This window comes from Meleagris gallopavo, chromosome 6 (genome assembly GCF_000146605.3).
Source record: "Meleagris gallopavo isolate NT-WF06-2002-E0010 breed Aviagen turkey brand Nicholas breeding stock chromosome 6, Turkey_5.1, whole genome shotgun sequence".
Taxonomy (NCBI): Eukaryota; Metazoa; Chordata; class Aves; order Galliformes; family Phasianidae; genus Meleagris; species Meleagris gallopavo.
The window spans coordinates 16,353,708-16,370,633 of NC_015016.2; the positions used below are offsets into that span (position 1 = coordinate 16,353,708).

Sequence of the window (16,926 nt, forward strand, 5' to 3'; positions counted from 1 at the left end):
TGTTTCATGTTCATTAAAAGTGAATGTGAAAACAGGATCATATGAAACAAGGAGGCAGGGGTTATCATGATCTGGAGAAGGAAAGAACAAATAGAATGGGAAGAGATTGGTTAGACATCAAGAGAACTTAAATTAACCTCTTGGTATTGATTTCTATTGTTGCCATATTCATTTTTGGTGCTGCCAAAATGCCCTACAGCTTGGTTCAGCAACTTGGTTCAGTGCCTGTTGTTTGTTGCATGCCAGAAGTAACTGGATAATCACTTAACATAATCTCCTTTTTTGTTTTAATGTAAAGATCAAGGAAATCAGCTGGGGAGATGTTGGAGGCTGGACTGGTCAAGGAGGATCAATTCTTGGTACCAAACGGTAATGGCAATATTTTCCCAATTGCTATGTTGAATTCTAATATGTTATAACTTGTGTATAATTCAATGCTTTTTTCCCCTTTCATTGAGCGTTTTAAATCTTTTATTTTTAAAATAAGAAATTATTTTTTTAAATTCAAATTTTGGTATCCTGATAGTACTGTACCAACTCTGAAAAGAGAATGAAAATGGGAGTTGGGACTTCACCAGAAAAATTCACCAGGGTACTTAATTCTAAGGAGGATTAACAACCTGTATTCTCCTCATGATTCCTGAACATGATTCCTTACTCATCAGCAAGTCAGGAAAGAAGTATTTGAATGGATAAAATATGTAATATGAAAAAATATTTTATTCCTTATATTTACTGTTACTGCTTAATAGCCAATTCTTATTGCTGCAGTGTTTTGAAGTGCTTTTATTTTTCTTTTGGTTTAATAATTTCCAGTACTCTTCCTGCAAAATATTTGGAGAAGATTGCTGATCAGATGCGCACTAACAACATTAATGCTCTTATGGTTATTGGTGGATTTGAGGTACACTAAAGATTAAACTTACATCTAAGTAAAATGCATTTCCTGTTTTAAAAAAAAAAAGACAACTAATTTTAACCCAATCTTCATGTAAAATGAATTTGTTTATAACTGTTTTATAAAAAAAAAAAAATTTGAATAATGTTTTGGATCAGAAATTTTATTATCATTATTATCACTGATTGTTTTTGTGGGAAGCTGACATTTAAGACAACGATTAATAACTGCAAAACAAGATGCACTGAATGATAAATTAGGTGATATCGAATTATGTTATTTTACATTTAAAAAACCCACAAAAACAGCAGTTTTCCCATCTGTATCAATACTTAGAACAATACTCATAAAATTCTTGAGCTGTAGTAGTAATTACACTATGGACTTTCACTTAAGGCATTCTTTTCACATAATGCATTTCAAAATCTATAATTTATATTTTCCTCTTCTTCCCTTTCTTTGCCCCTATATTTCACATTGATCCCTTTTACCAAGATGGTACCATTAGGAGTGGTCTTGATTCTGCAGTGTATTTATTAGTCAACTGTTTGTAGAGAAGAATGTGCTTAAGTGCTTCTTCCTAAGGAATGAATCATCATTTATTATTATTTTCCCACTCTGCTGGATGTTGATATAGTTGAAGAATAGTAAGATTTCAAATGAGGAGTACCTGAAGATTGGGAAACTATCATGCAGTATTTTTGTGATGTGCAAAGCAACTTTGTTATGTCAGAATTATGTATTTGCTTGAGTGTTCTGTTTGTTTTTTTTATTTTCAAATGTGTACGTATTTTTAACCCTGTGTGTTTGTGTGTGTATCATATTTTAGTGAATCCTTACAGTTCTGACTTGCTGAAGTGTGTCGTGGTAGAAATGGCTCTCCCTGTGGCCTGTTCCATTTTATCATTCTAACCTTGCCCTTATTGTATTCATCCTAATTTTTCACCCAATGCCTGTGCCCAACAGGCGTACCTCGGACTTTTGGAATTGTCAGCTGCCCGAGAGAAATATGATGAATTCTGTGTTCCAATGGTTATGGTTCCTGCAACAGTATCCAACAATGTACCGGGTTCAGATTTCAGCATTGGTGCAGATACTGCTCTGAACACTATAACTGATGTAAGTCTATTCTGGTGTATGCGCTTACTAACGAAGCAGTTGTGTTTAAAACTGACTACATTGGCAAGAGGTGGATATTTTTATAGACCAGAACTTTGGAAATCTAACCCGGGAAATGATGTAGTTACTTGATATAGCTGTGTTTACGATGCTCGTTTAGAAGACTAGTTTTGTCTCAAAAGTAGTTCTGAAACTACAATCACCTTTGAGTTCCTAAAATATAAAATAGGATTATGGATTCATTGTTTACCATAGGAAAAAAAAATCTAAAGCTTGGACTTGGTGATAATTTGATATATTGTAAAGGAAGAAATTCCTTTTATATATAAAATGCCTATACAACCAGCTGTGACAAGTCCCAAGTGAACCTTATCCTGTTCAGAAATTTATCCTTATTTATGAAATCATTTCTGTAATAATAGTAACTATATGTACTCTAATAATAGAACAAATGATTATTATATAAATAGCTGAGACATACTATGATGTATTTAAAAAAAAAATCAGTAATGTAAATGAAAAACACATCAATTAAAACTGAACTTAGTTGGATAGAATGAGAATTGTCAAATACCACACAAAGGACACTGTAAAGCATATTTACAGTTCACCTGAATCACTTATGAAGTATTAATTTGCTCTTCCTGAGCTAAGAAAAGAAATTCTGCTTCTGTATAATCTGACATAATTTTGTCTATGCAACAACAATGGGAATGTTACGCTTCCTTCAGATTTTTTTCTCTTCAGTATAATCTGTAAATGCATATGCATCACAGATACATTTGCAGATTGTCCATAGTTTGTTTAAAACACAGGAAAGTCTTAATAGAGCACTCCTCTTTAAAATTGAATTTACATTTTTCACTTACAAAGTAATTCTGTTTCTTCTTTGTAATGAACTTTTTCATTAACTTTACATATTGAGCTATGTTTTCTAAAATTAAAAACAAGGTACACGATGTACATCTTAAATGGGAATAGCATGTCAGATTCATTTTGAAACTGAACCGCCAGTTACTCTATCACTTAGATGTGTTTGTAAAAATTAAATACATTATTTTGAGAAATTTCAAGGATTCCTCAAATGCTGTCAGCCTTAAGAGCTCTTACCTAATTTTCACCTGTTATTTTCATTTTACCATACCAACATAAATATTTTTATATTCAGAAAAATAAACCCTTAACAAATTTCAGTCTTGTTCAAGGCAATAGCTTGACAGACTACAAGCTAAGCAAAATTTGCTTTGAATTTACTTTTTATAAAGATTAGCTTTGTTTCCAGTTCTGGTAAATAAAAATATCTCTCCAAAATGATTGAGGTGAGTAAAGTGACTGTGCATGACACCTACTTTTCTCTTCTTTCTTCCTTTATAATCTGTGTTTACTTAACTGCCTTCTTTTTGTAGGTTATTTCATATAGAGCAGGATCTCTCTCCCTCTCCCTTTCTCCATTCTGTTGCTGTGTTTTGCTTTAAACTTGGATTCCTAGGTATCGTATTAATTCATTAGACAAACTGTCATAACTCCATATTTTCAATGCAGTAGTTGCGAGCTTTTCAATCTGTTTTTTATCAATAGCTTTTGTCTTGTTCCTGTTTTCTACTTTGCCTAGAATTTTCTCTGAAGTAAATATGAAATGTAATGACATTTTCTGGATTTAGATTCAAGCCAGTAAAAAATTATGTTCTTTTTTTGGGAAAGAAAACTTTCACATTGGAGAAAAAATTATGGTTAATATATTTGCAGTTGCCTCCTCCATTTGTTTGAATGTGGTCCTCTAAACAGATAATGAAAAGTATTTCCTTCTGTTCTTTTGTCACATGTTCAAATCAGTCTCGATAGCGATGCTCTCCCTTGTACTGAGCCTATCAGTCATACAAGTCTTATAATTTTCATTCCTATTGCTGCTGTTAGATGCATAAACGTGTCACAGTTTATAGCACGTTCAGGTTAGCATTTCTTAGGTTTCAGATTAGCACACCTAAATATTATCACACTTAGTTTTTCTGTGGTACTACTTGTATTTCTGTTTTATCGACAACTTTCAGTAAGGTAAGTACGTTCTTCTCTGCTGGTTAATGAGGCCTTGTTAGTGTTTGGCATTACTAGACATTTGTCAGTATTAGGTTGCTTGAAAATTACCAAGGCATGAAAGTGTTACCTAGAGAAATTCGCAAATAAAATGTTACTGTGTTGCCTTTACAAGGGAAAGCGGACTAATAAAGACATCAACCAGTCTTACTAAGTTTAACATTAACTGTTTCTTTCAGGTGTATTTAACAAAGATAGCACAGAATGTGTAAATACTTAATTGCAGATTTTCTGAATAAGAGATTAGGTGAGACCATGACACTTGGCTTGTTCTAACTCATGGACAGTGGACGGTACATTTCTCAACAACTAGAATTCAGATTATATGACAGATTCTTGACTTGATTTTTTTTTTTCCATTTCTATTTTAAGATGTAGGCTTTTAATCAGTTTAATAGTAGAACATGGATTCTTTTGAGCAGCACTTTAAATTTGCTTGTATGCTCTATTCTGTCATTAGTTTAAGATCAGTGAGAAAAATTCAGTGAAAACTCAACCATACCAAATAGCTTGAGAATCCTGGAGGTTTTTTTGTATGTAAGGGTATGCTTAAGGCTTTTGTATCAAAGAAGACATAATAAATTGTTTAAAATTGCAGGATAAGGACACGAATTTGGAGTTTTGTCAACAGAAGCAGCAAGAAAGTAATTATTTGAATAAAAACATTTATGTCCTTACATTTGTATGAGAAATTCAATGAAATGAATAGAGTATTATTGCTGATAACGCACTTCTGGAACCTGACACGGAAGAAGTGTTCCATTTTTTCCACACAAATGTGAAGGCTGTGTATTGCTGGGTTATTTAATATCCATTTAAAATGGAGATTATTAATACATGCTGTGGGTGAAACTAGTAAGTAGAAATCTACTTTGTAAGTAAAAGAATGAATACAAAGTTAAAATTTTCAGCTACAGAACCATGGGGAAAAATATGGAGAAGATGAAAATTTAATTTGAAAAGAAAGCCTACTGATGGAGGGAGGAATAAACCAAGACTATGTATTGAATAGTAGAATATATATTTTGTTTAGGCATGTAGAACTGAATGAAGAAATGAAGCAGTATGATGAACTAGAGATGGAGGACAAAGAAACCTAAAAATGCAAGAGGCTAAAACTGATATCCTCAAAGAGGTGACAGTCTGCCTTTAATTCAAAGGGAAGTGCATACAGAGTGATCAGCTGGTTGTGAGAAAAGGAACAGCCTCAAGAAGACCCTTACTCATTGAGGAGTGAAGAAAGCTTGTTAAAATGTCCTAATGCAATCTTTTTGCAGTTTTTTTACACGATTGACTGCTCCCCTGTGTTTTCCTAGTGCTGATACTAGCATCTGTGACTGGATTAATCTCAATCAGGCAGCTGAACCAGCTGAAAATTAGTTCCAAACTAACTATCCAATTAAATTTTCATCCATGTCAGTCCTAGCAATGTGGCTGGGGAGATCTGGCAATGAATCCATCCTTTTTAATAGCCTTTTTGCATTAGCTTAACATAAAGTAAACAAATTGCAGTCTGTTTGACTGCATGTATTATTATAAAGCATCTTTGATCTTTTCTGTACCCTTCTAAATAATAAGAATGTAATAAAAGCATATGGAAAAAAATAAACCATATTATTTATGTGGTACAGTATCCCTCTATGATCTTGTTGTAATCCTCATATAAAAATAAGAAAAGGAATTGTAAAGTTAATATTAAAACCACCTATTACTTATTTACATTTTATAATTGTTAAGCTATGTGGGTGGTTTTTTTTTGTTTTTTAAGTTTTTTTTCGTATACTTTGCAGTGATACTAAGATATAATTATCTAATGCTTATGCTTGGTGGAGGTGCAATCTTTGGATATGTTTGCTAAAATCACTTGCATCAAATGAAATGGCAATATTTAATGCAAGTAAAACATATCTTTACATATCATAACTAACCAATTGTGTTAGTTACTGCTCTAAATTTTCCTTCAACTCAGTTTCCCAAAAGTCTCATTATAAAACTTTTTGGAGAAACTTATCGGTGTTTTCTTCCACTTCTTCGGAAAGCCTTATGGTTTTATCACCATTTTGTTTCATAAGAGACAAAAGTTCCAACTGACTGAATTGGGCTAGGCAATTCCTACATACTGAAATATTCTCAGTGAAGTCTCATTTGTTAATAAATAAATAAATTTTATTTTTATTTATATATATATCTTCTACCGATACTGCTTCTCAGTGCCAGAGCTACAGGTCTGAATTAGCAATATTTTTAGCAGCTTTTTAGAATGTTTCAGACATCATTTGGGAAATGCATCTTAGCACTGAACTTAGTTGAAAGTTGCAATTCCAAAATAATACCTGAAGTTGGCATAGACTTCAGAAACTCAATTTGCACTTCGTTCATGTACTGTCAGATGGCATGTCTTTTCACTGAATGGAATCTGATTTATCTGGAGGAAAGAGTCTATAAGCAGAGCTCCCGTGGGTGAATCTTCTCCCCATCACTTTCTTCCGAGTTATTGCTTAAACTGGCAGCTGAGTAGATATTTGTGAAGATAAGGTCCTAGTAATTTGATTTGCTTTTCTGAACTGATCTGAGAAATTGAAAAGATGAGACTTCTGTGAGCATCATTCTTTTCTGGGAGAAAGACATTAACAAAGTGGGAACATACTATGAAATTAGGCTTTCTCATTGAGAGTCGTTGCACAGGCAGTTTGAAAAATTGCCACACATAATAAATGCAGAATTAGTTTAAATTAGATAGAATTGGAATAATGTAACTTAAAAAGTGTTTACTTAAAAACAGCTTGAACTTCAAGTATTTTGATTGCTGTTAGGAATACCTAGTCCTTTTCATGCTAATTTATTATGTAGTATTTGGAATCCTCCCAGGAATGTACAGCTGCTTCTCAAAGTATCTTTGAAATTTACTTGAAAACTATAACGCATCCGTATGCACGCATTCTTGGATTTTTCTGGACCTCTGTCCAATCTGTGTCCCTAGAAGCAGATGTGTGTGTTGATAGAATCTTGAAAAATGTAGGAACCTTTTTCTTCTTTTTCTCAGTGGAAATGGATGTGTGTCTTGACTAGATAGGATAACATAATATTCCAAAAAACCCACCTTTTTTACGTATTTCCTTTAAATTGCAGGCTTTTTTCTAGGTAACTTTCTGAACTCCTTAACATGTTTCAAACTATTCTTTAAGTGTCTTTTTGTAGAAAGATTTCCAATCTACATTTATGCTGCCTTTTTCTGCTAAATTGCTTCAGACTTTTAATGCTGCGCACACTTCATATTCACTCTGTATTAACCTGCACTAATCTGCATTTCTTCAAAGAGCATTGTACCAATGCAAGCCCAGTGCACTGTTGTGGTATGTACAGGATGCACCCCCAATAATCTCACCAATTGTATTTGGGCAAATGGACAGCCAAATTTACCAGCACATGCAAGGAGTCATTAGCACAGTAATCCAAAAACAAGGAATGTATCACTCATACTTGTACCACTGCTTCAGGCCTATGAAAGTTGTCTGCAGCTACATGAGGCACGTTCCTGCTTTGAGGAGTTTTGCGTACCTATCTGTGTGTTGCCTGCTACTATTAGCAACAATGTGCCAGGCACAGACTTTAGCATTGGTGCTGACACTGCCTTGAATGCTATTGTGGAGGTAAGACTACGTATGTTTTAAAAGTTAAGATGATAAAATGCATAAGATCAGGATACTTAAAGACTTTTAAATGTCTGGCGTTCTGAAATTATTCAGCCACTGTTATTTTTATGTTTTATAAGTTTTTTCCAAGACTGATTAAAATAATTCATTATAATTGGTTTTCATCTTCTGAGGATTCTGTTTCATTATCCAAGACTACTGCATTAGTGAGTAGGGGTTTTTGGTTTTGTATTTTTTTTCTGAAAATTAAGATTTTGCTTTTCTAAAATTTCAATTTATTTTATGATTATTTTATTTAACTGAAGTAGCTCCTCATAACTGAATGACGAAAGCAGGTATCGTAGACAAATGCCACATTTATTTCATGGGCCAGTGAGTGAGCTTAGTGTATTTAAAATGTTCTGTTACGTAGATATGCTAAACACATGAATGATCCTATGGACTACATTAGGGCTAATGTTTATTAAGTGCATGTAAATATAAAGATTGCACAAGCAGTTTAGTCTGTCACTGATGCTGATTTGAGGACAGGTCTGTTGTGATTGAAGCTTTCCATTTTGATCATAACAGTCTCCTTTTTCCTTGGGTACAACTGCTGTATGAAATCTGTAATTCTTTACATTTCACAAAGTCTGCTGAAACAACAGAAAAGGGATCTGGGATGATAACTTACACAAGTGAGTAAACCTCTGAATAGCTCTGTTTTATCTGAACTCCCGTTATCAATACACATAAATAATTATGAAGCAATTGACCAAGAAAGTTTGAATGGAGATCCTGAGGTTTCAGAAATGCGGATTTGCTTTCCCGCTCAGGTACTGATTTATTTACATAGTCATTTATCTACAGGAGCTTTTATTAATGTGCTGAATCAGAACACATTATGGGCTGGTCAGTGGGAGATGCAGTACTTACTTGCAGTTTTTCTAAACCATGGAATATAACCTCATTGTAAAAAGCTGTCTATTTATTTTCTTACCACAATCACTGGAAGTAAGCTAAATTTCACCATGAAAACACTAGGATAGCAATGTGGCACGATACAGTACTGCAAATCCATAAAAAAAAAAAAAACTTTGAGACACAAGGGAATTTGACATTCAGGAATTTGAGACACAGGGGAATTGACTTCTGGCTTTAATACCTAATGCTACCACTTGCCATGATGGAGATTGATACTGTGTTGCTTAGAGAGCAATACGGTACCAGTTTTTAAAGATGATCTACAGCAGGCATATGGATGGACTATATGGCTGCTAGATCGCAGAAGATCACCACTGGCACTAAATGCATGTGTATATGCAGTGATACATGGTCTTTCCAAGTCCTGAGATATTTTGTTCTAGTCTAATTTAATGCATCCTATAAGTCTTGAGCTGCAGGTTGAATAAGGAGCTTTTTAGAATATCTTATATGCTACAAATAAGAAAGTTACTTTCTGAATTTCTTTAAAATTGATCAGTGCCATTTTGGTATTTGAGTATTTCTGTCACAAGTCATTCTAAGACAGCAAGAATAGCAAACAGTTTCTACTTGCATGTACCTTGTATAGTCAGTAATGGAATAAATCTAAAATGAGCCATCCCCAAAACAAACAATGATTGTTGTTACTTAGGACAATCTAGGTCTTTACTCAAAATTATAACTTATCAAAAAGCAGAAAACTTGTTCTGTTACCAGCAGCTGGAAACCTTATGTGGAAAGTGTGGAGTTAACAAATGTTTTAGGTCTTTCAAAGTGAAGGAAACCGTCAGGTGTGTTTTTATTTCTTCAGTCTCTAATGCTAGTATTTTTTTATATCATAATTTAAATGAAATATCAATCCAGTTCCAGGCAGATTTTTTTATAAGTTAATGCCTGCCACTGCTAAAAGTAATGAGGTTTTTATATCCATATATCAAATGTTAGCATTCTGCAACAGTTCTTAGAAAACCACATCTGGAACAGGAAAGCCAAGTGATTGAATACACTGTCAAGTTCAAGACAGGTGAAAGAAAGAACGTCTCGAAAAAACAGTGAAGTTCAGTCTAAAATTCTTAGATTGCACAGATACTTTCTGTTCAAGATAACAGAATACCAGTCTGTGTTTTCAATGCATTTGTGTGATTTCTGCTTTTGTGTGTGTATGCGGGGGAAGGGTGGGGAGTGTGCATATATGATATTACGTGCATCTTCTGGTAACTGGACTTACTTAGTAGTTTTAGTAATTGAATGTATTAAACATTATTAATTTGTTTCTCACATGTAATTTCAATATTTATGTGATCTGTTTTGGTATATTTTTGAGGCCCGTTTAGCTCAATCGAAATTTCTGCTTGAAATCCTATTTTGAGTGATCTGATTTAGTTATCTGGGTGTAAAAATCTATGAAATTGAAAATGCCTCAAAAGTTACAGGACCTGTAACTGCTCATTCAGAACGTTAAGGCATGGGGATTTTTTTAAAACTAACATAATTAAAATTTCAAGATGATGAAATTGCCAAATGCTCTCCTACGAGGACAGGCTGAAAGAACAGGCTGTTAAGCCTGGATAAGAGAAGGCTGAGAGGTGACCTGAGAGGGGCTTGTCAGTATCTAAAGGGGAGCTACAGGAAAGAAGGGACAGACTCTTCAGTAGGGTGTGTTGTGGTATAGCAAGGGGAAATGGCTTCAAGCTTAAAGAGGGTAGATTTAGGTTATATATAAGGAAGAAATCTTTTACAGTGAGGGTGGTGAGGCACTGGAACAGGTTGCTCAGAGATACATTTGATGCCCTGTCTCTGGAGACCTTCAAGGCGAGGCTGGATCAGGCCCTGGACAAACTGATGTAGGTGTGCGTGGCCCTGCAGGGGAGTTGGACTAGATGGCCCTTAAAGGTCCCTTCCAACTCTAAGGCTTCTATGATTTGATGCCTTCATTTCTTATTTTTTACCAAATGGACACGATGTTGGGACAGTACATTCTGTTTACATAGTTTCTCTTGTCACCAGCTCCCATATAACATTTATTACTTAATCTCTTCCTGAAAGGAAGCACCTTTTTCTAACAACTTCAAAAATAACTTTGAACAGCTGCTGTAGAAATACTTTCCTTCCAGGAAGTGAGAGTTTGTCAGCTAGTTTCTCAAGTGCTGCTGAAGTGCCTGGAGATGCAAGTTTCTTAGGTCCTGGAAATTTTTTTTCCACTTCTTCAGTCTCTTGGGCAACCGTAGCAAATATTGCTGTTATCAGTGCTATGTGAGCATTGTATCTATTGGTAGAGTATTTCTTATGCTGGTCAGAGCAAGATGCAAATAAAAACAACAAAAACAGGAAGAATTACTCCAGTAGTGCTGGAGATAATTATATTTATGTGAATGCCATTATTAATTTACAGGGCAGAACATGTCTAAGGCCTGTAGCTGTTTAGCATAGGCTGGAACACAGAGAATTTTAAAATCAGTGATAAGATTATATAAACTTTCAATAACAAATGGAGTCAAAATAAAGAAAAATATATACTCAAGTTGTTTAAAAAGCTCCACCTCCACTATAAGAATTAGTGTCTCAGTTATAAAGCTATCACGATTTATTATGTCCATGCATGAGACAAATTTATTTTTCAAATGTGAAACAGGTATTTTGATGCTAGCAAAATATTTTGACTGTTTCCTATGTAGGCTTATAAAAATTATTTTATGTGATGACTTACAGTATTGAAATGGGTTATGATATATTGAATTATCACTTAATACATTTTTAATGAAGTCTTTCATCAATATCTGACACAAAATTGCCTGGCACACATAAAAGTATAAAAATTCCAAGTTCATAATTTCTAATATATTATCTTTGAGTAGACTTGTGATCGCATCAAACAGTCAGCCAGTGGTACCAAACGACGTGTATTCATCATTGAGACCATGGGTGGTTACTGTGGTTACCTGGCCAATATGGGAGCCCTTGCAGCAGGAGCTGATGCTGCTTATATCTTTGAAGAACAGTTTGACATTCGAGAGCTCCAGGTATGCAGCATTAGAAATGTTTTCCTTATTTTTAAGTACATTCTGAAATTGTTGTACTTCTATAGCTTACTGACTATATTTGGAGTAGATAGCTAAAATTGAAAATATATATACTGTAACTGAAACTGTGCTCGCCAGTTGCGCTGTAAAACAATTCCACATTCCCTAAAAGGAACATACACCATTATTTTTGGCATTAAGTTAACCGATGAAATGATTGTACTGACCAGTAAATGTTATTAGTGGAATTGTTTCATTTTTATTCCTCTGATAGAAATTAAGTTAGATATAAGTGAAAAATGCTGGGTAGTTTCAGAAGAAAGATGATATAAAAAGAAACACCTTTTCCTCAGCTCATTTGTAGAATGCTATACGGGTCAGAAATTTTAAAGTGATGTATAATGAAATTGACATTGACTTTAAGCATTTTTTGAGGTGTTATTTAAATAAGGATGTCAGATTAGGATGTGACTGCAGGGGGTAAGGTGGTATGGAGCTTACCTACTAATGAGGCATTTATACTTCTGAGGTGGTTGGTTCTAGCTTCTGTATGGACAAATACAAAGCTGAATACACAGCAGAATACAGGCTCTGTTGCATGGGACTGGAATTAACTGCAGCACCTGATCATTTATGACAAGTTGTGTGTTTTTTGTGTATCAAGTTTATCCAGCTTCTCCATCTGTATAGCACACAGAAAAATAAGTTTATGTAGCTATTTAAAAATAAGTTACTTGAATGTGGAGGATGAAGTTATTTTTATCCCAAGATGAATAGCCACATACTGAATGTTTTCCTAGATCTCCAAAACTGATTTGAATTTGCACATACTTGATGTGGAATCCTTTATAGACGTTCTCAGGATAAGACAATATGTAGGCTTATTAGAGTTGTTTTAAAGGGTTCTACATGGCTCTTAAAAAATACCTTTGTTGTTCCTAGGCTAATGTGGAACACTTGACTGAAAAGATGAAAACCAGTATCCAGCGTGGTTTAGTGCTGAGGTAAGCAAAAGTGCTTTCAGTAGATGAAGTCTGTGATTTCAGTGCAAAGCTGTTTGGCCTCTCATGAAGACACTTTAAGTTTATATTCTCTGATTGTTCTGTGTAATACAAGATGATTAACAGAGCTATTGCTCTAGAAGACAAGTCTGGGAGCTGTCTGGAAGCTGAAATCGAAAACTTACTTCTTTCTATGGAAATATATTTGCTTTATGATCTGATACTTCATTATATTTTCAACCTGTTTTGTCATTTACTGCAGATTCTTAATAATGTAGAAACTACTATTTGTGTACATACGTGCATTACAGCCTTTACTATGAAAATTATACTTAAGTTTTACAAGATAAAACATTTTTCAAAAAATCATAATTCTTAAAACATACTTCACAATGATACATTCATAGATATCCTTAATCAGTCCACAGCTTCTCTCTCTCTCTTTCTCTCTTCTATAAAGATCTATTTTCAGTGTGTTGAGTAGCAAAGAGTTGAAAAATAAATGCTACAGTAAATTGTACAAGGAAACCATTATAGTTGTATAGATTCTACTGCTAATGTGATCAGGGTAAAAAAGGAATACTTGATATTTACAGTATTAATAAGGAACAGACAGGTATTACTCATTATCTATGTGTTTATAAATTGTATAAAGCATGTAACTACTCGGATTACGCATTTTCCATCTGCATAGTGAATATGTTGGAATTAAAATGGTATTTCTCACTACATTATTCAATAATGGAATCAGGCTGACCTGTCTGTACTGTGGGTGTAGTAAAAATAACACATCCATGAAAGATGAAACCAGATCTGGATGTAAATATCCAAGTGATGATTGCTGGTATCAAGAAACTGGGAAAACATCTGTTATGCAATAAGCAGGGAATGTCTTTACAACTAATAGTTGATTTGCTAACAGTATTTGGCCTGAATTGTTACAGAAATGAGAATTGCAATGAGAACTACACAACTGACTTCATTTATCAGCTGTATTCTGAAGAAGGAAAAGGAGTGTTTGACTGTCGAAAAAATGTTCTGGGCCACATGCAGCAGGTAAAACTGAGCTTAACATTTCCAGACATGCTTATCAGCATAAAGAACGTACACTATTCAAGCATGTCAAGTAAATCTGACTCAGGATTAAAGAAAATGTGTGGATTTTTGTTTGTAGGTAACTCAGAGGTGCTTATTAACATTAAATTTAATTGTAATTCCTTTTTTAAATTCTATAAAAAATGCTTTAGCTTCTTATTTTCATTTCTGTCTATATTAATAAAATTTCACTTTTTTTTCATAGATACTACAGTTATTTTTTCTTGTAATACATATTTAGAGCATAACTTTCTACCCATCCATAACCTATCTGATCCTGAATTCTGATAAAATTTGGTTAAGAAATTATGTGCAGGTGGATTATCCTGGTAGAAAAGACAACATTTAACTATTCCTTATGATCTTTGTACCTTCCCCCTCTTTATCTTGCTGTACTGCTTGTTAGCGGGGCAAACTGAGTTTCTATTTTGGCTATGCTAACTAACAATACTGAAGTAGAGTCAAAGATACACATAGAGCTAAATTTCTAAATTACCTGCTTTGTTCTGTGCTGAAATGAGGTTACTTTATAAAGTGTGAGAGTGTGGTAGTGCTTTATGATCAGCACTGAGGGAAAAGAAGATGAAAGGGCAAATACAACACCCTCCACTTATCTGAGTGAAAAGTATTATTGATTCATTGGGGATTCCACCCTGGAATAACAAATTTTAAATGATTCAGCTTATTTTTAGTGATAGGTTTTTCACTCTTGTTTGAGATGGGGAAGATGGAGTTAAGAGGTAGAGCAGCCATTAACAGAGAGGACTGATAAAACAAAACTATGAATATTGAATTAACACAGTTAAATTTTCACACAGGGTGGGGCACCTTCACCATTTGACAGAAACTTTGGGACAAAGATTTCTGCGAAAGCTATGCAGTGGATCTCCAAAAAACTGAAGGAAACCTATCGGAAAGGTGCAGAAATACTCAGTGCTATCTTGTTACTGCCTTTACTTAGCTATCAGTATATAAGACAATTTCCCTACAAAAATATTTGAATGTATGTTAGCTAGTCGATGCATTCCTTTCCATCTTATGTTTTTACTATTCAGTAATGTCTTTATGTGGTTTCTGCTGTAAGATTCCCTTCCATCAGTTGATATTTTAGCTGTTTTTCTTACCAACCTTTTAAAAATCATAGTGTGATTACAGTTTATCATGCATGAAGGAATTGCTGACTACATAGTTACATCTGTTCTTCCTTTTTATTTCATGATGGCTACATGGGAGACAGAAGAAGGTAATATGTCTTCTTTGGGAATTTTTGTAAAATACTCTTTACTAAAATCCAATTTAAATCTGGATATTCAAATTCAGTTTTACTGTTTATTAATTACACTATTTTCATGGCTAATCACCAAAGATAAACTTAAAAAGATCTCCTAACCTATTAAAGTACTAATGGATGTTTTACTACTATGTTAAATATACAGTAACTCCAAATAATTAGCCTGTTCCCATACAAGTGCGAATAAAAAAGATGCTGAATTATTTCATTCTTTTTAGGAAAAGTATTTGCCAATACCGATGATTCTGTCTGTTTGCTGGGAATGCGCAGACGCAACCTTGTTTTCCAACCAGTAGCTGAGCTGAAGAATGAAACAGACTTTGTGTATGTATACTCTGCTTACATTTCAAACATTTCAAAACAGGCTTCCTTTCACCACATCAAATGAACATCTTTGCCCCAGTGCTGACACACAGCATTTGCCAACTGTTTTATTGGGCTTTTGTCTCTGGCTTACATTCAGACAGTGATTCACTTTGATTGTTCACTTGTCTTTTCAAACTACTCCCTTAATACTTATTTAATTCTGGGAGCCCACTGTCCTTTTCTATTACTACATTTGCTCTAATGTACAAGAATTGGCTTACTTCTGATTAAGTTTAGTGGAGCAGCATTTTTGAGTCTTAGATGCTATTCTCCCTCCCTGTGAAATACGCCATCTAGTACAGTCTATTCTCTTCTTTACTATTCTGTTCATATTTGGGCTAATGAAGAGCAATACTTGCTCCTATTTATGAAGATTATTATTACTGTCAGTATTGCCAAATGAGCTATGGTGTGTTTGTCTTAACTACTACATGATGACTCACTTCTTGTTTTTTCCTGCCTACCACTTACACAGACATAGGATTCCCATGGAGCAGTGGTGGCTGAAGCTGCGGCCACTGATGAAAATCCTGGCCAAATACAAGACCAGCTATGATGTTTCAGACTCGGGCCAACTGGAGCATGTTGCTATGCACAGCCCAAAGGAAGCAGAAACCGGAGCCATCTAAAAAGATCATTTTTAGGTTGTTGGCATAGATGCACATTGTGAGTAACAATGCTTTAGAATCGTTACAGCTTTGTTTTGTAACATTTAAGTTATTGTACCAGCACTTTATGTGAAACACGACATTCACATGTCACACAGATTCTTTGTCCTGTATTTGTGTTATGTTTGAAACAAACCCTAGCCTCTAAATGAATAAGCACCATCTTACCAATACCGAGTGCATAGATCAGTGTTGCACTTACTAAAGAGTAAAACGTTACTCACCCACTGCACTTTGTTCCAGAATACTTACACCCAAAAATAAGTGTAGAGGGCTAGCTTTGTGTTAAAGTTACAGGATGTGCTTACTGTACCTGAAGTGAAATAAAGTACTGTTGCAAATGTCTTGAATGTGCTGTGTCAAACTGTATTAGCACTTGCTTCTAAACAAGTGAAACACAATGCTTCATGAAGAATTCTCTTCTCTTCCACACCTTAGCGTATAAGAGAAGTAGGACAGTAAGCTGTCTTTCATTGCTGCTTTGAATTTAGGCTAGTAAGTCTTCACTCTTCTTGTATAGGAATAGCTTATTTCAGGAACTAAAATTAAAAGAGATTCAGAAAAGCATAATGTGGCCCTTATTTCACATTTCCTTTCTTATAGCTTCTTTAAGGCTATAGCTACTCTTCCTAATAATGGAAAACAACAAAAATTAGTTCTTAAAATTTTGTTACAGACAGCTGAAAAAAAAACATTTTTGTGTAGACTTCTGTTAACTGGATGATGACAAAAATTAAGTACTACTCCTGTAGTACCAAAAT

General features: G+C 34.3%; 1 protein-coding gene across 1 annotated transcript; it reads left to right on the forward strand.

The window, feature by feature from the left end:
- Window positions 1-268: 268 nt before the first annotated feature.
- On the forward strand, window positions 269-16,515 carry LOC104911398 (ATP-dependent 6-phosphofructokinase, platelet type-like; the record flags this gene model as incomplete). Its single annotated transcript, XM_019616754.2, has 9 exons — window positions 269-369; window positions 817-904; window positions 1,865-2,017; window positions 11,580-11,744; window positions 12,687-12,748; window positions 13,690-13,801; window positions 14,659-14,758; window positions 15,350-15,455; window positions 15,973-16,515. Coding segments are annotated over 9 exons (1,041 nt in total), but the record flags the coding sequence as incomplete, so codon positions are not given.
- Window positions 16,516-16,926: the final 411 nt, after the last annotated feature.